The sequence below is a fragment of the Toxorhynchites rutilus genome, chromosome 1 (assembly GCF_029784135.1).
Source record: "Toxorhynchites rutilus septentrionalis strain SRP chromosome 1, ASM2978413v1, whole genome shotgun sequence".
Classification (NCBI taxonomy): domain Eukaryota; kingdom Metazoa; phylum Arthropoda; class Insecta; order Diptera; family Culicidae; genus Toxorhynchites; species Toxorhynchites rutilus.
In genome coordinates this window covers 39,466,634-39,488,976 of record NC_073744.1, presented here as the reverse complement: position 1 = coordinate 39,488,976, position 22,343 = coordinate 39,466,634, and the positions used below count along the sequence as shown (strand labels likewise).

General features: G+C 38.6%; 3 protein-coding genes across 11 annotated transcripts in view; 2 read left to right on the top strand and 1 right to left on the bottom strand.

Moving 5' to 3' along the window:
* Window positions 1–22,343, bottom strand: part of LOC129773288 (sodium/calcium exchanger 3) — a 352,801-nt gene that overhangs the window by 52,268 nt on the left and 278,190 nt on the right. The window lies entirely within an intron of this gene.
* LOC129773351 (probable cytochrome P450 6a14) lies at window positions 1,403–17,586 on the top strand. 2 transcript variants are annotated; one of them, XM_055776954.1, is made up of 4 exons: window positions 1,403–2,379; window positions 2,435–2,706; window positions 16,787–17,058; window positions 17,115–17,586. In XM_055776954.1, exons 1-3 carry the CDS (start codon window positions 1,425–1,427, stop codon window positions 16,823–16,825), a joined length of 1,266 nt encoding a protein of 421 aa, XP_055632929.1. In that variant the 5' UTR covers window positions 1,403–1,424; the 3' UTR covers window positions 16,826–17,058; window positions 17,115–17,586. The 2 variants fall into 2 exon arrangements, with proteins under 2 accessions (XP_055632929.1, XP_055632924.1); XM_055776949.1 differs by lacking the exons at window positions 16,787–17,058; window positions 17,115–17,586 and having other exon boundaries at window positions 2,435–2,914.
* LOC129773336 (probable cytochrome P450 6a14) lies at window positions 8,041–10,339 on the top strand. The gene is made up of 2 exons (XM_055776938.1): window positions 8,041–9,190; window positions 9,248–10,339. Exons 1-2 carry the CDS (start codon window positions 8,092–8,094, stop codon window positions 9,661–9,663), a joined length of 1,515 nt encoding a protein of 504 aa, XP_055632913.1. The 5' UTR covers window positions 8,041–8,091; the 3' UTR covers window positions 9,664–10,339.

Below are 22,343 nucleotides of genomic sequence, written 5' to 3'. Positions count from 1 at the left end.
TTGCGCGGTTTTTTTACAAGGTTTTTTTACAAGGTTTTTTTACAAGGTTTTTTTTACGCGGATTTTCCAATTACGGCGGTTTTTTTTACGCGGATTTTCGAATTAACGCGGTTTTTTTTACGCGGATTTTCCAATTAACGCGGTTTTTTACGCGGATTTTCCAATTAACGCGGTTTTTTACGCGGATTTTCCAATTAACGCGTTTTTTTTACGAGGTACGTATCCCCCGCGTAAAAAAAACCTGGGTGTACACCCAAATAATGGCCCCTAATTAAAAGTCGTCACCAGACGTCGACACGGTACGACACGGTACCACTTTCATTATTAGCAACACTTTACACTAATAGAAAGCAACTCGGTGCTGATGTGCAACAAGATTTTTGTACCCAGTTGAGCTCCCACTCCTCGTGCACACATGCGCTCTGGCGAATGAGCACGCTCCGAAACACAGAAGAAATGTTTGGTTGTCAGCGCCGTGGGCGCAAGCCCAGTTTTAAGCTGAGTTTTACGCTGAAATTTGCTCTGTGCGTACGCACAGCACGGCACGTAAGCACGGATTGCTGTTTCTGTTGAGATATTTTTCTTCACACAAGCGGATCAAATGGGGGCGCGCTGTTGTTTTTATGCTTCGCTTAGAACGAACGAAGACAAAGCGGGCGCTAGAATTTGATGTATATATATGTGTGTGTGTGTGTATAGAATGGGACGCGCATCACACAAGTGAGAAGAAATGTTTAGTATCTGAGTTCTGCGCCGGGTACATTTTGCGCTGTCGTGCTTATGAATTTTGTGCGCTTCGCACCAAGAGAGAATACGAGTGTTCTTTGAGCGCGCGCTGATGAAAATTCAACTCAAGCGCAGCGCTGCGTTTGTTTTCTGAAGACTGGCGATGATTGAGAACACTGATTCACTAATGTTAGAGAATGAATTCCGGACACGGCTGAGAGATGAACAGAGGATCCACTCAATAACAATCTGAAAAGTTTCGAATTTAACAAACAAAAAATGTAGAATTGAAATTTATCTGTTTACTGAAATTTATCTGTATAAAGCTGAGGACATGCTCCTTCGCTGGATTCGATTTTTCGTCCGAATACCAGCCCAGTCAGTTGCTCGACGTAAAACTAGAGTACATACAAGTTCTCTGTAGATTCATTGACTGCGGATAACCGTCTTCATCTAAGCATACTCATAAGGTTATTATCGTTAGGTTAGCGGATCACTCTGAGCACGTACAACCCCCACGATATAACGACACACCTTGCAACGCTCAGTCATAGTCACTCATTATGATTCCGTGTGTAAGCTGTCTTCAAGTCGCGGTGGCAATACTGCTGGGAATAGCCGCCGTTTTGTATCTCGTGCTGGACAAACGTCGTCGCTACTGGGAAAATCAAGGATTTCCCTGCATCGGTCAGACACACATGATCTATGGGAACTATAAGAACGTAGGTCATTCGGAGAGTATACAGGAGACCAACCAACGGATGTATAATGAATTTAAAGCGCGCAATGTTTCGATTGGTGGTGTGATAGCGTATATGGTGCGGGCAGTGATCGTGGTGGATCCGGAGCTCATGAAGTCAATTTTAGTGAAGGATTCTGCGAACTTTCCAGGTCGTGCAAACTTTAATTTGGAGTTTGAACCACTGTTGGGGAATTTGTTCTTTCTGGAGGGTGAAGCGTGGCGATTGCTGAGAATGAAAATCGCACCTATGTTCAGTTTAAGTAAGATTAGAGTGATGTTCGAGACTATCCTCGAGGTGGAGGATCAGTTGGAAAATTATTTGATGGATGCAACGGCAAACGGTGGTCAGGAGCTTGAAATGAAGTATATTATGGCCGGGAACACGATGGACGTTATTGGGACGTGTGCGCTAGGAATAAAATGCAATAGCTTGCGGGACAACAATAGTGAGCTTCATAAAATTTTCAATGAAATAACCGATCAGACGCCAGTAAAATTATTGTTGTTAACAATACTGCTGTCGTTTAAGCGTTTATCTGCTATGTTCAAGATCAAACCAACGATTGCAAATGTGGAGAAGTTTTTCGTGGAACTTGTGCGTAGTACGATCGATTACCGAGAAAAGAACAACATTCAGCGGAATGATTTCCTGAACTTGTTGATTCAGTTAAAGAACAGTGACGATCCGGAGGAAAGCTTGACGATAGAAGAGATTACTGCTCAGGTGTTCTTTTTTTTTTGGGCGGGTTTCGATACTTCCGCGAGCGGATTGGTCTGCTGTCTGCATGAGCTAGCGATGAACCCAGATATTCAAGAGAAGGTGCGGAGCGAAATCATGCGGGTATGCGACGATAGAGTGCTTACCTACGAAAGAGTTTCCTCAGTGGAGTATCTGAATATGGTTATTGATGGTAGGTTCGTACTAATACCAGCTGAACCATGCACTAATTTTATTATAATCTGCAGAAACTTTCCGCAAATATCCGCCAGGAGATTTACACAGGAACATATTACAAGATTATCAAGTCCCTGGGAGCGATCTCAAGCTCCCAGCGAATACGATGGTTATCATCCCAACTTTTGCCATCCACCATGATCCAGAGCACTATCCGGAGCCAGAACGGTTCGATCCGGAGCGATTCAACGCAACAAACCGAGCCAATCGACATCCGTACGTGTATTTACCGTTCGGAAAGGGGCCCCGATACTGCATTGGAATGCGTTTTGGACTAACACAGGTACAGGCTGCGCTGGTTACAATTTTACGGAAGTTTCGAGTCAAACCCAGCCCGAATACTCCCCTTCGTTTGAGACGTGATCCAAAGTCGGCCGTAGGGGTACCGCTAGGTCCGGTGCCGTTACTAATAGAAAGACTCGTGTGAGAGCAGAATCAACAATGAACAGAGCGTGTAATAAAATCTTTTGTGTTTAAATTCTACCTTTCACTGGATATCTAATATTGGCTGCTGGATGTTCATGCAAACTTCATTACGAGACAGCATTTGTACAATAAAATGATGTCAACCGAACGAGCAGCGCAATTGATAAGACCTTCGTGAGAGAATGTTTGTTTCAATTGTATGGATTGTTTTGTACCTAATACTCAAGAACTCTTCAACAACAGTTGTCTCAAAATACGAAAGAGCTTCAAGACGATATCTCTACACAAATTGAAACGTGGTTATTAACTCTACGATGTCATTTCCTTGAAAGGTACTCTGTGAACAATGCCATCGGGTGAACATAGACTTGAGTTGTAGCGCTGAGCAGATAACGTAGTTCGAATTTGCTTTGTTTTGACGTAGGACTACGTCTTTCATTTCTGTACCCGGTATTACGTCTGGAGAGCAAGGTTTTGAACGTTAATACTTCTATGCCGGCTGAACGGAGTGGTATGATTGAACGGAACCACATCCAATGAGTTAGATTGTTATGATTTCAATAGCTTGATTTCAAAGCAATGTCTGAGCTTTTGGAACATGTTTTTAAATCAATAAGTAACACAATCATATAAGTCTTGGATATTTTACATTTCAAATGAAGTGATTTTCATACCACTCCGTTCAGCAGGCAAAACCTTGCCCTCCAAACGGACGCAAAATCAAGGCGCCTGGGGAGGTCACTTGCTATCGTTTGAGCTGCTTTATGTGAACCCAGCTTTGCGTAAATGGTTTGAAACTGTTCTATGGTCGATATTTAGATCCTGGACGATGTCTTCTAATATGCCGGTCAACTTTGATTTTTTCTGTGATTTTATTCAAATTTTCAACGACGACCTGTGCTTGTGCGAGGTGCATCTTCTACATCAACAATTTCAGAACGGAATCGACGGAAACAAAATTGCACGTAATAGGTTGTTACAATACCGGTACCATCAATACTATTTACAATATCAGCGCCCTGTAAAATGCATCGAATTTTCTCTTCATTGACTTCCATTGTTAACACCCTGTAACTCACAACAGAATGAAACGAACAAAACACAGCAACAAATTTTTCAAAATGGGCCTAAATTTGAAATTATTTTTATTTGGTCGATGTTTCCATCCGGATCATCGTTCATCTCTTCTCGGCCGTCGATGAATGCCTTACACCTGTTTCATGCGGATAGAATTGAATTGGTTGTCATTTACTTCTCACAGAATGTTAGGTTTTTATTATTCTGAATGCTAGAATTATCTTATTTGAACTTTTCTCTTTCATTAAATCAAATAAAAATACGAATAACACAAATTATAACATTTACTTCATTTCTGGCACGGTGAATAAAGGTAAACAAACAAAGCCCGAGTTACAAAAAAAAGTTTGTTTCTTTTTTAGGAGAAGCATTTGACAGCATGTGTGAATTTTTTTTTCGAGCAAAATGAGCTTGAATAATAAATTTGATTGACTTCGCGTGACCTAGGTCTCAATCATATAGCAAATAAGTTTCATTTCAAGATGAAATTTGACTTGGTAAACGATAGATGATAAGTAATCGAGTCTGATAAATAAACGTTTTGAAAAAAAGGATTCAAATGAAAATGTTCAATCCGGATCAATATTGTGGACAACTCCTCAAAACACACCCAACTTCGAAAAAGGTAACGTTGGGCGAGAGAAGACTTTTGACAGCCTTTTTCCAGAATGGTCTCATCGTACAAAAAAGTCAAAATGAAAGGGGTGCAAATGACATCATCGATTTCTCTACATCGACTCTCTTTCTTTGGTCATAACTTAGCTGCAAACACATTCCCAGCTGTATTTGACAATGTGGAAGATAGGTCAGAACCTAATCTATCGGATGCAATAGAGCAATTCACGCGTAAATTTTCAATAGGACCTGTCGGTTTTGATCGATTCTCTTCATCGACATTATCTGCCGTTAATAATTTAGCGGTAAAATTCTCGAGATATTTAAAAAAAATATTTCTAATTTATTGTCTTTTTTATAGTAAATAGGCTCTTTTAATATGTTTGTCGTGTTATACCGTCATGTTCATGAAATTTTATGAATTTTCTTATAATTTTCAAAACACTTTTCCAATTACATTATTATGGTAAAACCATATGTTTATGAGTTACGTTGAAAAACATTTGAAAAAATGTGGGTTAATACAAAACGTAGCGATATTAAAAAAAATCCTTTTTTATCTTAATACAAGCTTTTATCATATTATTCGTGTTCCGCACAATCAAAAGACGAACAGTTTTCAATGTAGAATTGAAATCCCAACAACGCAAATAAACCTCGTTGATTCGACCGGGGCTTATGGGTACAAAAACAATTAAGTTGATTAAGTTATGCCTAGAATATACCTGAAGTCAGGTATCTTTAAGGTACCTCTGTATATTATATAAATTTAATCAGATTCAAACATCGTTCATCAGTCGAACAATCTTTCTTATAGAGTGTATAATATACCATAATGGATTGCAACAAAAGTTTTCTCGTGTTGTAGACTGTTTCCGAAAAACGGTAAGAAACGTTCATCTGAAAAACGTTTCTTAACCGTGTCAGTGATTGAGAAACTAAAGGTAATGAGATGTAATGTCCTTTTAGATACATCTTTAAAAATTTACGGATCATGCCGTTTATATTTTATATGAAAAAATTGAAAAAATAATAATAAAAAATGCTTATTTTAGATATTGCAAATTAAAGTAGCAAAGTGCGCTACCAGGGTACATATGGGTTATTTTTGTGCTAGTGCGGATATGGCGGATATGGATAGTGATCCCCAATTTTTGAAATTAATCGTTCATCTGCTAATCGAATACTTTTCAGTAGTTTGTTATTCGATACAATTAATTGCCCCAAATAATCGATTAATCGATTAATCGTCACATTGAGAGACTAATATTTCTCATTTGCTAGAAAGCCATCTGGAATCAAAAAAAGTGTTCATCCCCCCTGAAATCAATTATTTTCTTTTACGTTCCCCTAAACTCGTAAACAAAGCTCAATTCGCGTTGACGGCATTGAGCTTCGTTTACCAGTTAAGGGAGAGGTCGAAGATGACTGATTTTCAGGATAAAACTGCAGCGGCCGTACGATTTCTTTTCTCTGGGTTTGGATCGATTAATCGATGTAAATTGTTCGTTCGCTTCGATCATTGGTTACGCAGTATTCGTTCGATTAATATTCGATTTCTGTAGGAGTAATCGATTAATCGAATAATCGAACGGTTATCGGGGATCACTAGATATGGAAGAGTATCCAAAATTATGGAATATAAATATACACTAGAGTGCCAATGAAAATGGCCATCTCGAAAACTACCCTATGCAAAATATCAGCTCAATCGGACTTCATTTACTAGTGTCGCACAGCGGTCAAAGTTTGAGTTTTTTGAAAACCGATAAATCACCCAAGGGGGGAATCGAGGTTTTCAAAAAAAAAAAAATTTTTTTTGATGCCAAATGTCTGCAAATTGCATGTCGAGATCTAGTGTCATCTCGAAAAAAAATTTTTGTCTAAAATCGACACTCTGGGACTTTTTTTCGGAATACGAGACAAAACGCATGGTTTTAAGTGCCAATAAAAATAATTCGGAACTTGCTGCGAAATGTTGATTTGCACGATAAAACACCCTATGCAAAATATTGGCTCATATGGACTTCATTTACTATTGTCGCAGATCTCAAAAGTTTAGTTTTCAAAAAAAGTTTTTTGATGCCAAATGTCTTAGATTTGCATGAAACGTAGAGATTTACTGATATCACGAAAAAAAAATTTCGTCAAAAATCGACTTTTCAAACAAGAACGACCAAGTGCCGAGAATTCAATTTCTGTCAAAAAAATTTTTTGAGATAACAGTAAATCTCGACCTTTCATGCAATTCTAAGACATTTGGCATCAAAAAACTTTGGGTGATTTTTCGATTTGCAAAAAAACTAAAATTTTGAGATCTGCGACAATAGTAAATTAAGTCCGTATGAGCCAATATTTTGCAGAGGTATTTTATCGTGCAAATCAACATTTCCTAGAGAGTCCCGTATGAAAAATCAATATGACGATTTTCATCGGCATCCAAAACCATACGTTTTGCCTCGTATTCCGAGAAAACGACTAAGTCCCAGAGTGTCGATTTTTGACAAAAATTTTTTTTCGAGATGACAGTAGATCTCGATTTGGAGACAATATGGCATCAAATTCATACTTTAACCGCTGTGCGACACTAGTAAATGAAGTCCGATTGAGCTGATATTTTGCATAGGGTAGTTTTTCGTGGGAATCAACATTTTTAATCTAGTTCGCTTTGAAAATTCGAGGGTCACTTTTTTCCCATACATCCATTTGCACACTAATATACACTGCATTTATTTAGATACAACGTATTTTTCATGGAAGTATGCTTTCAAATTCTACAATCACACCCACAATAAAAAATACATGTTTTTAACCATTTCAATACGGCAGTGTGCTCCGCCGGAGTGCTACCGCTGTACGGAGCACTGCGCCGAAAAGTATACATATCGCGCTGGTGTGATAGATGTGCAGTATCACCCTCGTGTCGTCTAATGACGACGCTCGTACACACTGGTCGTCACGCGGATGTCGTCTATCGACGACGCTCGTAGCGAAAGGGTTAAAAACTGGACGATTTCATTTGGAATTGCACTATAGCAAACTGAAATGTGAACGTTGTTGCAATTGTTGCAAGTTGTAAACAACTAAAGAAAAAGTTGATGAGATGATATCGATGAAGTCACTTACACCTCTTTCCTTCTGAGCCCCCCATATAATTTAATCATCATAGACAACATATTCATAAGAAGAGAGCAGCACGAGAACAACAGATGACGTCCATTTTCAAGGTTATCACATGCGTGACAACCGAAGCGTGCGCGAAACGAATGAGATGTACGCAATCTTGCACGCAAGGTGGCATTTGGATACTATCTGCTTGCCTTACCAATGGAGGACTTTCGCTTTTTTCGCATTGCTCATCGTGGTCATATTTTCTTGTGTCTTAAAATGAATGTCGATAAAATTTATTCTTATTGTTGGTCGCTCTCCCATCCGCATCTGGATTCACTCCAGGACTGAATCAACGTCGTAGGTAACTCTCTCGCGCAACCGGACATACGCGAGTGTCAGTTCTCCCTCGACTTCCGAAGCGATCGCAGTTCTTTTCGCGATGGGTTGGTTAAATACATTGCTCTTCTTGTTGCTCCCAGCAGTTGCACTGCTGTACATTTACATCCGGCATAAGTATTCATACTGGGCGGATCGCAATGTGCCCTACGTTCCGGGACGCTTACCAATGGGATCTCTGCAGGGTATTGGTCGCACGCGGCATTCCACCCAGCTAATGGATGACATTTATAAACAGTTCAAAGACACCGCTGGCGCCGTTGGGTTGTACATGTTTGTGCAGCCCGTGCTGCTGTTGTGCGACTTGGATCTAGTGAAGCAGGTTCTGGTGAAAGATTTCAACAGTTTTCATGACCGAGGAATGTACGTGAACACACGGGACGACCCACTTTCGGCGCATCTGTTTGCGATCGAGGGCGAGAGGTGGCGTTTTCTAAGGAACAAATTAAGTCCTACATTCACATCCGGCAAGATTAAGAACATGTTCCTGACAATCAGAGAAATTGGCGATGAGTTTTTGCACAGTTTTGACAAATATGCAGAGGGGAAGCAACCGGCGGATGTGAAGGCTATGGCGCAAAGATTTACCTGTGACGTGATTGGATCGTGTGCTTTTGGGCTGGAGTGTAATTCATTGAAGAACGAGGGCTCGAAGTTGCTGACTATCGGTGATCAGATGTTCAAACCCAACCTGGCACAAATGATGCGGATTTTTTTCACTCTCAGCTATAGGAAATTGTCACGGAAACTGAGGTTAACTCAGACCCCTCCGGGAGTGACGGCCTTTTTTATGGACGTTGTGCACAGCACGGTAGAATATCGAGAGAAAAATAACATTATGCGTCCCGACTTCCTGCAACTTCTGATACAATTGAAGAATAAAGGAACGGTCGAGGAAGAAGTTGAGGAGTCCTTTGACAAGCTTACGATGGATGAAGTCGCCGCTCAAGCTTTTTTGTTCTTTTTCGCCGGTTTCGAAACTTCGTCTACGGCTTTGTCTTTCGCTCTTTTTGAGTTGGCCAATAATCCAGCCATTCAAGAGAAGACGCGTGAGGAAATAAAGCGCGTTTTGGCGGCTCACGGTGGTCATATTACTTATGAGGGACTTAAAGAAATGACGTATGTGGAGCAGGTTGTTAATGGTGAGTTTTGATAATCCCATTTTGAAGCAATTAAAAAATGTCTGTTTTTTTTTGTAGAAACCCTTCGCCGATATCCACCGCTGGGAAATTTGATGCGCGTTGCAAATCAACCACACCACATCAGCTCACCCGATGTCACCATTGAGAAGGGCACAATGGTGATGATACCGGTGTATGCGATTCACAACGATCCGCAAATCTACCCAGAACCGTCCCGTTTCGATCCTGATCGGTTTACGTCGGAGGGGATCAGTGCTCGTCACAGCCACAGCTTCCTACCGTTCGGCGATGGGCCCCGAAACTGCATCGGAATGAGATTTGCTCTGCTGGAGGTCAAATTCGGAATCGCTCAACTGCTGAGCCGACTCCGGTTCACGGTTAACGAGCGCACCATCGTTCCGCTGGAAATCGATCCCAAATCATCGCTGATGGACACCATAGATGGGGTGTGGCTGGATGTCGAGAAAATTTAGTCATCGACAAGAGTGTGGTGTGTGTGGATGACATCATTGACGCGAGAATTACGCAACGACAAGCGGCATCAGTGCGAGTGGGATAGCCATTGAAAATAGTGAATGAAATTGGCGAGTCCAAGTGAAGACAAACACGGACTCTCGGCGGCTGCGCTGTTAATGTCTCAGTGGCTCATCACTAATCTGCTCATGATATTAATGCTGTTTTGTGAAGATTGATTAGATAATAACACGATGATATAGTTGCAAATTTGAGAACAGTTGAATTGAAGCTCGATCCAGTTGAAATATTGACGCATTAACTCTATTTTAAGATAGTTTTGATGGAATGCTGGATTTCGGTCTATCGAAATAAAGATTGTTTATTGCATTTACCAATGTAGGGGAAAAGCGGTTAAAATGAACACCCTAAAGAATATGCCCATTTACTTCGTCCACATACTGCTACAATTTCCGTTCTTCGAAGAATATTATAGCTTAACTAACTGTTGTTCAAGATATCAAACGGTTTTTATTATAAAAAATAAAAATTATACATTTTTCATTAAAACAAAATAAGATGTAAAATCGAGCATTTTTTATCGTGCGGTTTAAATGATTACATGGTGGTGGTGAAATAAAAGAGACGAAGGAAGGAAGGAAGGTATTGAATTAGAGAGACTTTAAACTCTGAGAGTTCATTCGTCTCTGGGAAAAGAGACGAATGAACTCTCTGAGTTTAAAGTCTCTTTAATTCAATACCGTGCCGTGAAATAAACAATTACACATATCATGTTAAATGGGATAGAATTATACGTTGTTCCTTATCTGAATTTGTTTAAATCATTATTGAAATAGTAGGTACATGTATGAATGAATCTGAGCTTATTCACCTAGAGTAGTAATTAGCATTTACTCATACGTGAGAAAAAGTAGTAAGAAACACATAACGCTTCACATATTGAGGTTTGTTTTTGGTCGAGGTGGCATATTTTTTCAGGGTCAAGGCCATAAAAGGAACCCCTTGGAAAGCAAGATTTGAAAAGGTAGATTTTGATGTTAGTCGTTATTCAGTGGTGGCTCATTTTGCCCCAAACAACAAAGTAATTTCGAATGCGAATTAAACACTGAAACCAAATACAATATCTTTTTACCTCTCATTGAATATGTGAATAGTTGTCCAAACTGAAGATTTGTCGAAGATATCAGGTCGAATAATTTAAATTTCAATGGAAATTCCTTAAATACGATGCTCACAAAATTACATCAAAATGGCCTACCGCGAGAGGAATTTCTGTTTATATTATTTTTTTTACATTTAACAGTTTCATGCATAACAAGGTCTCTTAAACAGCTTCAAATGTTCTAAGAATAGGATACTGAATAAGTATCAATTTGTTTATAGTTAAACTATCGAAGTTTGAACACTGGTTCATTTTACCAATCCTGTTCATTTTAACCTCATTTCCCCTATATTTTTAGTATTGCTATTGTTTTAGTAAACCAATATTAATAATATAGTTACATAGTGTTGTTTTGACGAAGTTGTGATTTTTTATTTTTTAATACTCAAATGGTTGGCCATGAGAGTTGACTCCCTCATAAAATGATCATTTCTGCTGTATCCCGAGTTTACTCTCTTCCTAGCTTCTGTTTGCCTATTACTAAATATGCTGTCAATATTTTTAGGGATAATCGAGTAGGTTTAGAATATTTTCGTATAACCATACCACTGGAGTGTCTCATGGTTGTAGTGGACCTCAGCTAGATCTGGCCAAAACTTTACAGAAGCCTTGTATACGTCGATAGAACGTGTTTTTCAGTCATTTTGCCTTGTAGACCTTCTCGGTAGCTATTCGGCCATAGTTTTGTGCGCTTCGACTGTAAGGAATTTCTAATGAAATTTAGTTTATTTTATCTGATATTTGCGACAAATCATTAGTTTGGACGACTGTTCACATATTCTAGGGGAGGTAAACAGATATTTTGTTCAATTTCAGCGATAATTTTGCATATATCGCATTTCGTTGTTTGGGGGGGCAAAGTGGTCAGTGGAGGATTACTACTGACAATGTTCTGTTTTTAAAAGCTGATATAACTTATCACCTTCTGCTCTTAAAGTGGTCCCTTTTGTGGTTTTGACCCAGGAAAAATAAGCCACCCCATCCAAAACCAAGCCTCATTTTGAAAACCGTTATGTGTTTCCTACTACGTTTTTGTACGTATGAGAAAATTTCAATTACGATTCTAGGTGAATATGTCTAGCTCATTTCATACATGTACCTACTATTTCAATAATGATTTAAACAAATTTGACCAAGAAAACACCCATAAATCTATCTCTTCTAGCGTGATATGTACGAGTGACCACTTTGCCCCCAACAGGTGACCACTTTACCTCCTCACTTAAAAATCTTCGATTTTCAACCTTTTTTCTAATAATGGAAAATGTACTATTTTCAATTCTCATTATAAATAAAAGCGCTTAAAAAATTCGTGTCCAAAAGCGCGGTGTAAATAAACAGAGAGCATGTTTTGTTAACACACAAAGAGAAAGAGAATTATCAGTGAACAGCTTGCTTTGTTGCATGTCAATGAAATGTTGAAGAAAATCAGCTGAAAATCTGCAAATGCATGAGTAGCCAACACGTAAATCGATTAAAGTGAACAGTGACAAAATTCAACTTATGTCACAAATCTAATCGACAAAAATTTTCTCCTCGGAGGTACTCACAAGAGTAAATATGTGAACTTGCGGTTTGTGAGTTCCTCGAGGCGGTCATATTCCGCCCATTAGGTATGTACCAGGAAGATCTCTCCGCGACATGCCATTGTGGTCCAAGCGCACCGACAAACAGCAATACTGTTCGAATGTTGCCCGGACAGCCAGACCAAATCTATCAGACTGTTGGTCTACGCCGGTACAAGTTGTCGGAAATGATCGATTGGTTCCACCAGGTGATGTGCAAGAATGAAAGCTGGTTCTTTACCATAGTTGAAAATGAAAACGAAAATGCTATTTAGAAAAATATTGTTTTTATGCAATTTATTCGTTGATAGCCATTGGCAAAAAGAACCTTCAGATGATGCTTGAACATGTCAGATCAAAAAATTTTAAAATTAAATTAAACTAAATTGCTCTGAAAATTTATGTTTGTTTTCATCAATACGTTTGATCAATTTGCCCCCGGATGACGGTACCGTGTTCTTTGTAGCACCGGGGTGAGATTGGATCAAATCGAAAGAAATTGCAGTTAGTGATATCTAGACAAGTATTGCAAATATTTTTGAAAGCTGTGAACCGTTTAGGAGGAGATATATTTTCACTACTTCCAGTGCATAATACTTTACTGTAATACAAATAGTTATGGTTTAGTAATTTATCAAAATTTGATGTATTTACACATCAAGCTTATACCCATTCTCATCCCCATCGACGGTACTTTAGCGAATTAATCTAATCCGGCGAGCAAAACAGTAGAAAATTAGTAACTTATATACCAGGTGAGAGACGAACCAACCTACGGCTTAAAGTCTCTATAATAAAGAGCAAAAAAATGTACCAGGTGTTATTTGTATACTTCTATGCGAGCCCTAGTTAATGAATTAAAGTTTCACATACTATAGTGGAACCAATGTGATAGAAGACACGATAAGTCACCAAATAAAACTTAATTATTGTATACTGATCAGTGTCAAATTCACGCCCAAATCCTTCAACGTTGGGACACCATTTTTGACATCATCGGTCACATAATCGCGCTCGACGGGTTTGGTGTGCAAGTCTCCCAACGGGAACGAGATGCAAACGAATTCTGTAAATCTCACCTTCATCATGAAAGTAGGATCGTCCCGTAAACGCCAATAGCTCTACCAGCTTTCATTCTTGCACATCAACTGGCTTATTTTCAACAAATCAAAACAATATTTATAGACGCTAAACATATTAATCCACTTCTAGCCGATACTTGATGAGTTGAATAAGCATTCAAATACTTGTAATTACTATTCAAACAAGTAAAAAACATACTATTTTACAAAAACAGCACGACGCATGACCAGAACCGAATCCCATCATGCGACATATCGAACGTCTTGGTTTGGCAAAACTAGCTTATTGGTGACAATTTCAAGGATTTCACATTAGGATAACCGGAATGGTCTCCGGATGACCTACAGATCAGTGTTCAAATCTCATTCAAATGACCGTATGTGAAGAAATAATAGATTTTGTATACATTTTTGTGCGTATGACGCTAGAAAATCCTGAAAAACATAGATTTATCAATTTCACCCCGAAGTAAAATTTTGAAATTTTCTGCTAAAAATTTTCCAAATTAACGCTCAAGGATTTTTTTCAACAAATTCCATAACGTTTTGTGGCCTTAGCACCAGTACTGATTTCAAAAATAATTAGGTTTGTTCGGGTATTTTGGTTATTGTTTAAGGTTTATATGAAGTTGTATTTTCCATTTTTTTAATGCACGAATAATAATTATAACACTGTTGACAGCTGGATCCGTAGTACAGAAGCAACGGGGTGTCGTAGAACAAATTCCAATGAATATTTTGAAGCTTTAAGGCAGTACCTGATGCGTTGCATAGTTTTTGAAAATTCGAAAAAAATGCCAAAATGGCGGTCTTTTTTAAAAATAAGTTATTTTACATGAAAAATCGTTGTTTAGAAGCTCAAAAAAATGGAATACAGGAATATGAAAAACGGTTATGTAACGCTTCAGATAATCCATTTTTACGAAAAATACTTTTGGGATAACATTTCCTAGGGCATAAGTACTCAAAAATGCAAAAAACAAAAATTCGATTTTTTCGATTTTCCAGATCGGGGTCCCCCCTTGATGGAGAAATGGCTGATATGTTTCTCACAATGCTACTTAAATAGGTTGTCCTACAAATAATAATAAAAATGCAAAACTGTAGAATGAATATGCCATTAAATAACTTTAAAAATCGTTCTTTCAAAGGTTACGAGAGAGTTAGTTTTGCTATCCTCATTGGACTTTTCAAGGTAAGAGGAAAATGAACTTTGGTGTTTCAAACCTCTATAATAGTAAGAAGAAAATTTAAATTCTATTCTCGCTCTAGCCAGTCAGTCAACAGGCTTCCTCGAGGCTAAAAGGTAATTTTAAAATTTTCTGAGAGAGAAAAGAGAGACAGAGAGACAGAGAGATAGAAGACATGCATACATACTACATACATACAACTCCCTTTTCCAGCGCGTTTAAGTGGAAAGATTGAATAATCAATTTGAACAAACCAAACACCAGGGCTCATTTGTTTCAATGAATATGCGGGAAACTTGGGAAAACATGGGACGGGCCGCTAGTTTGATAATAAAAACCGCCTACTATCTTGAACTACAATAAGCTGAACTACAATATTCTCCGAAGAACGGGAATTTGTGGAATGTGGAAATAGGAATTGGGCATGTTCATTAGGGTGACCACACTCTCCCCTACGTGAGATGGAGGAGTTAGTGAAGCATTAAAATTAAAATAACGGAACTAGTACCCAGAATGTGTTGTTTCTGTGCTGCTTTTGGACTTTTTACGGCGGCTCGATTGCGAAGGAATATATATAAAGCTAGCTGACCCGGTGAACTTCGTCCCGCCTCAAATAGATTTTTGATATGAAAACATTCGAAAAAATCTGATTTTTTTGCCTTAACATTGCTTTATGGGCAGAAACAAATACAAAAAAATTAAATCGGACGTTTCCTTTTTCGAGTTTTGCACTTAGCATCACATTTGTTGAATCTTTTTTATTAACCTTTTACCTAAACCTTTTAAATAGAACACATTTTTTGTTACGTTAGAGTTAATTTTAATTTGTTTCAAAAGCTTGCTGATTCCACCTGAAAATCCATAACCATTTTTATCATTAAAATTAATTGCGTTTTGACATGACAATAACAAAGACTGTATTGGCGTTGCTCACGATAGTGTCTCGCAAGAGTAGGAATCGCAGTCGGTCGCTCTTTCCTTCGCGTACATGTCGACCATATATTGTTGACACAGCTCTTAACAATGTGGAATAAAGTTTTCCTGACCGTGTTAGATCATCATATGGTCGGTGTTAAGTCAGAGGGGACCAAGTAGCAAAATTGAAAATTTTGAGTTATTGATTACACTTGGTTAAGCATTATGAAAGATACATACCACATTTATCAGATTTAGAAAATCACGCATACAGCAAGAATAATTGATAGAAATTGTTATGATTGATCAACGAAAACCCCTCATAGTATGCAGTCAGAGCGGACCATGTACCATTCACCATGGCGAAATGGTTCTATATCATGTGCATACAGAGTGGACTATGTGTCAATCATTTGTATATTGAATTTAAACATATTACAAGCGCCGAATTAAAACCAACAATTTTTTTTCTTGAAGGTAATAGGTTGAAATGTGCTTGAACCCGTTAGTGTAAAATGTGCACTTTATGACTGTATTAAAAATAAACTTGGTCCACTCTGACTGAACAAATCAGTGAAAATGCTGGTCTTCAGTGTGAATGTTCGCAAAATTGCATTGGATCACATGCTCTCAAATTGGTGTTGGTAGAATGTGTGATTTGATGAATTTCAATAATTCATTATGCTTATTCAATGAGGCTTCCTACTCGCCGGTGATGCTAGAGGCTTTAGGCTAATTGAGGTTACTTGGGCATATGTGGATGCTGGTTCAATGAAGCAGACGTAGCGACATTTTTCATCTAACAACGTGAATCAATTCGTTTTGTTTGAAAATCGAACGGCGGATAAATGTATTATTTAGATATTGTTTATAAAAATATTTAAATCACGATGGAAAAAAAGGGAATGGGAGTTAAAGAGTGAAAATTTGTGGTTTGATGTATGTTTTGAAGTTAAATTTAAAAAAAAAATACAACAAAAACAATATTCAGAAAAAATCTTTTTTTTCTATATAGGGTCACACTAATTGGCTAAATATACGGTAATCGGTATCCTAGCGGTATCATGAATAGTTTACGACTTATTCTCATGCCTAACAATTTTTTTCCGCCTAATTTCATTGCAATCGGTTGAGCCGTTTCGAAGGAGTTCGACCACGAACTTCGTGACACGAGATTTCTATATATATAGAACTATTTCCATTTTCAGACAACTCTATGGCTCGATGTGTGGCACCCGGATGCGTGAGCGTTCGGTCATTGATGCCCGGGCTTGCGTTCAACTAGACTTATGAAAACATATCCCACAAATTATTGTTTCATCGATTCCCGAGGCATGTGGCCATTCGGAAGAAATGGCTTCGATTCTTCGAACAGGACCCAAACAGCAATACTAAAAACATTGCTCGCTTTACAGTCCAGATTGTTTCATGCATATCGATGGCTTGGATGTACAATATCGCAGAAAACTGATACGAACAGGTAAATTTAAACAAATCCAGATTATACAATTAATACACAAAATAGTTTATTTTTAGCTGTTTCTACCGTCAGAAAGGTCAACGCTTCTCATGCCTCGGGACTAGAGACTGAAAAAATGTTCCAGGGCATAAAAGTAGCAAGGAGGCATTTCGACTGAATGTAATACTTTTCCGTTTACTATTTTTCACATCAAAGGCAGCCGTTGCAGTATTCCAAGCTCTGCAATACAATTTTCTTAACCAATTTTCAAGTTGCTAGAACCTACATTATAGAGCCATCAAAGGTAAAAATAATGATTGTATTGATATCAACACAATTTTATTTTATTGATTTTCATGATCATGATCTAACGTTTCATCTATGACTCAGGAATTTAGTGGTTTTCGTAGCTGTTTCGATGATGTTGTCTGGCATCAGTGTCGGAAAAATAACGATGCTTTCACCAATACAAACAAAACCATTGCGGAAAATTGAAAAATGAAAATTTTACTTTCGGAGTACTCGCTCGAGTTTTCCGACGTTATAAATTGTGACGGCAGATGAAAATTTAATATCTTGTGAGTAATCGATTAGAGTTTGGTTGATATCACTTAATATGAAGTGTGCGAAAACGATCATTTTCTACACACTGTTTCACAAAATTATTAATTTTTTTTTGCATATCGGGCGAGGGGTGAGGGAGGGAGATGTAAGAAGTGAGTGCCATTGTGGCAGCCATTCGTGGCTTCGTTCCACCTTCACCTTAAAGGACCAAAAAAGAGGTGCAAACACGAAAAAAAATGTTCCAACATAAAAACTGTGTTTTATCAATATAGAAATCATTAAACTATCCATCTATAAGGTCGTGTACACCAATAGCTAAATAATGTAAAAGCCATGACCAAAACAAAAGAGCAGGACACTCTGATAAATTCTGGAAAGGCCTATCGATTTACGGTGGAACTTGCAGTCGCGAATAATCCGCACGGTGGATCACCCGCTCGCGGATAATCGGGGTTCTACTGTCATAGTCTTATCTATATAAATAAAATTTAAGGCCAAATGTGTTGCTAAGCGCGAAACCCGAAGAAGGAATCGTCCGATTTGAGCCATCTTTATTTTGACATCATGATAAGCGTTGTCGGTCCATTCAATGTTTGCGCTATCGAAATTGATCTTTGTTTGAAAGTGGAAATGGATTTTCAGGTCAAATGACGCACTCCTATATCTTCTATCTACATAAATAAAAATGTAAGGCCAAATATGTTAATAGCGCGAAACCCGGACGATAACTTCCGATTTGGTCCATCTTTTTTTTGTATTCGTCTCTGCCCGTAGATCAATGTTATGAAGAGAAAAATCGGAAAATTTTCGGAAAACTCTGGAGTAAGATAAATTGGGTATTTTCGTTTTAGCGTCACCGGAGCCGAAATACTATAGATAACAATTTTATTGTACACACTGGCACTCAGATATCTTTTGTATTTGTTTGTAGTGTTTTGTCATTTTTTATTGTTACGAAAATGCGATTTTATGATTTGCGGTATTTAAGTATGAACACCACAGGAGCGCAATTTTCAGCTATATTTCAAAGCAAAATTTAACCGGGCAAACGTATGCCGTCCGACGCTCGTTAGCGCTCGGTTGGATAAAACAAAAGGATCGTCTCCTATGTTTCAAACTAACCGGACAATCGATGGAACACAGATTTGTTTGCGAAAGACCGCCGGCGGGTCGGCGGCCGACTCGGATTGCGTCACCTCGGCGGCTTAGGGCCGCCTCTGTTCCTTATCCTCGAATGAGGGGGACTACGTCCCCATCACGTTGACCTCAGAATAAATTTAATTAACACGTTCGACGCCCAACGCGACGTTTTTGAGTTTCTTGCAGAGCCCAACTTGCGATTAAATTATTAAATGAAGATCAAACTTAGTTTATAGATAACTTTTACATGATCTAGTTATGTTTGTTTTCAATTGAAGACGAATTGATGACAATAACACCAATGCCAAAGTCATATTATAGGGGTTTTGCAAAAAACTGCAGTACAAACCATCCGTACTATAAATTAATAAAAAGTATAGTATAAACAGTATAATATTATGGTTATGATTTGATTATTTTTTTACGTAGGACTACGTCTAACCGGAAGATATAGGGGGTGAAATGGAAATATAGGCACTGAACAAGTAGGACAAAATGCAAGATTTGGAACGCTTATAACTCGAGCATTTCTCAATAGATCGCAAAGATTTTTGCATCAATTGATAGGAAATATATCTACGCATCTATCATAACGAATAACATTTCATTTTTCTTGAGGTAAATAATTGAATAATTGTGAAATATCAAGCATTGTCAAAATGCACTATGTGCCCATTTTTGATTGGTCCATTTTGTGCTCCTCAAATCGAACCGACCAAAACGGGCAACCAGAGCAGCAGCGAAATAGAATGAACCACGATTGGAAAGGAAAAAGAAAAAAATGAACGAAACATTGGTCGCAGTCTCACACATGCGTAATTCTCGAGCCAGCCAGTCAGCTTAAAATCCCCGCTCCGCTGCCGTAACGATCAATCTCATTCAAACCGTACACCACATCGGTTCGCATCACAACACATCAACAAACCAACCCAAGCAGCCATGTCTGGACATGGTAAAGGAGGAAAAGTGAAGGGAAAGGCAAAATCCCGCTCGAACCGTGTTGATCTGGAGTTCCCCGCAAGGGTAGCTAGGCCGAGCGCGTTAGTACCAGTGCACCAGTCCACCTAGCCGGCGTTATATAGTTTCGGCCGCCGAAGTAATCGAGTTAGCTGGTAAAGCTGCTCGCGACGATAAGAAAACCCGCATTCGGAACAGAACACATTCGGTTCGGAGGACATCAAGACAACAGGCAGTAGCAGCGAGTGGCGAGTGGCAAACGCAATCGCAAAACGGCATCAGGTAGCAGAAGAAAAAAGTTTGTTCTTTATACACACTGCTTTGGTGGCAAATCCAGAACAAGGCGGCATCGAGGGCGTTCGAAATGGTTTTTTTTCAAAACCACGAGTACTAAGTTTTATAAATTGGAACCATTCCATAAAACAAGGCGCTTTTCAGGACCATTAAACCTTCCAAAAAAGAGTTTAGGAAACACAGTTCAATGCTTTCTAAAACAATATCCAAAATAATAATAAAACACAAATTGATTTTTTCATAATTTGTTTGCCAGGATATGATTAGTATGTGAATTTGGCAGTTGTTCTGAGCTTATTGATTTTCACCAATTTTTAAATTGCTTCTAGATTGAAAGTACAGTAATTTACACTTATCTCGACATTTAGCTAATTGGACGGACCAGTAATGCGACATATTTAGTTGGACATTTTTGTAAACATAGAGTTCGGGGTCCAAATTATGACCCCACATTGAAGGTCGACACTGTACCACTGTCATCGCAAATGTTCACTTACAGGTTAAAATTACCTCCAATCCGATACTGAGTGGTGGTAATGCGACGTGCCATTGAATGTAATATACTGTAAATAACAAAACAATAAACTCTTTAGATTGAAGATAATTTTGTGATCCTGAAAAGGACCCTTTTTAGCCTGCATGTGAATCCAACGAGCGAACAAATCGTAATGAATGTATTTTTTTGCCATCGCTCCCTTTTAACGCTCATTCGTTCGTCTCGTTGGACTCGCCCCTCTGGCTGAGTCTACCGATTTGTCTCTATCCTGTGAGTGTGTACCGCTAGAGTATTAAACACGCGGACCCCAAAAAAATATCTTATTTTCTTTCAAACCGTAAACCCGTGTGGTTGTACGGCATCGGCATCGTGGACGTAACAAAGGAGGACAAGTTAAGGGAAAGGCAAAGTCTCACTCGAACCGTGCAGGTCTCCAGTTCCCTGTTGGTCGCATTCACTGATTGCTCCGCAAGGGTAACTAGGCCGAACGGATTGGTCCCGGAGCACCAATATACCTAACAGCGATTATAGAGTTTCGACCGTCGGAGTGCTCGAGTTGGCTTGCAAGCTGCTCACGACAATCAGAAAACCCGCATCAAGAACAGAGCAGCTTCGGTTCGGCGCTCATCAAGGCAACAATTAGTTTCAGTGAGTGGCAAAGTGTTTCTCCGGCACGTCGCACTAAATGTAATTTACTGAACAACATGTCACAAGCTGGATGGGACGAAATTTTCCAACTGTGAAAGCTGTGGCGAGTGGCAAACGCAATAGCTAAACAGGAAGGTTTAACCGAACAAGATGGGAATATCGAGTGATAACAAAAACACAACACCAAAGGTTCTTTTCAGAACCATCAACATATTCATAAAGAGTAAACAGTAAACTAATCCATTTTTCAGGTAGATAGGTAGGTATTCGCGTAGTAGAAGAAAATAAAACAATATATTTAAAATATATATTTAACAAAAGCTGTCCCCTTTGTATAGTCCTACGTCACTCCGGTTATGTCCCCGACATTACTCACCCGTCTTTCTTCATATCCTATAGTTACATTTAGGTGGCTATTATATCAAATTCCTTCTAAAAATCCTACTCAATTTGAACGAGGAAAGTGTCACCCATATCTGGGTGACGGGGCGTCGAAAGTGTTAAGAAAAACTAATTCATAATGAAAATTGCGCTCCAGTGGCGTTTATACTTAACAACCCCAAATCCCAAATACGCATTTTCGTAGCACTAAAAAATGACCAAACACTGCATACAACAAGGCAACAACAATACAAATAATATTTGAATGCCAGTGCGAACAATAAAAATGCTATCTATTGTATTTCGGCTCCCGTGACGCTAACACGAAAGTACCGAAAATTGATTTCCCATATGTTTTAAAATTACATCATGATAAGCGTTGTCGATCCACTCGATGTTTGCGCTATAGAAATTGATCTTTGTTTGAAAGTGGAAATCGATTTTCAGGTGAAATAACGCACTCCTATATCTTCTATCTTCTATATCTATATAAATAAGAATGGAAGGCCAAATGCGTTGCTAAGCGCAAAAGCTGAAGAAGGAACGGTCCGATTTGAGTCGTCTTTATTTTGTTGTATTTGTCTTGGCCCATAGATTAATATAGCGGATAGAAAAATAGGAAAATTTCCGGAAAACTCTGAAAGAAGTTCGGAAAACTCGTCAAATTGAATACCCATATGTTCGAAAATTACATCATGATGAGCGTTGTTAGTCCATTCGATGTTTGCGCTAACGAAATCGATCTGTTTGAAGGTGAAAATGGTTTTTAGGCGGAATAACGCATTCCTATCTATATAAATAAAAAAGGAAGGCCAAATGTGTTGCT

What these genes read in the sequence shown, in the direction of transcription:
- LOC129773351 (XM_055776949.1), top strand. Translation starts at nt 1,425, where the DNA reads ATGATCTATGGGAACTATAAGAACGTAGGTCATTCGGAGAGTATACAG. An exon ending in TCTGAATATGGTTATTGATG is followed by an intron (nt 2,380 to 2,434) that starts GTAGGTTCGTAC and finishes TATAATCTGCAG; the next exon opens with AAACTTTCCGCAAATATCCG.
- LOC129773336 (XM_055776938.1), top strand. Translation starts at nt 8,092, where the DNA reads ATGGGTTGGTTAAATACATTGCTCTTCTTGTTGCTCCCAGCAGTTGCA. An exon ending in TGTGGAGCAGGTTGTTAATG is followed by an intron (nt 9,191 to 9,247) that starts GTGAGTTTTGAT and finishes TTTTTTTTGTAG; the next exon opens with AAACCCTTCGCCGATATCCA.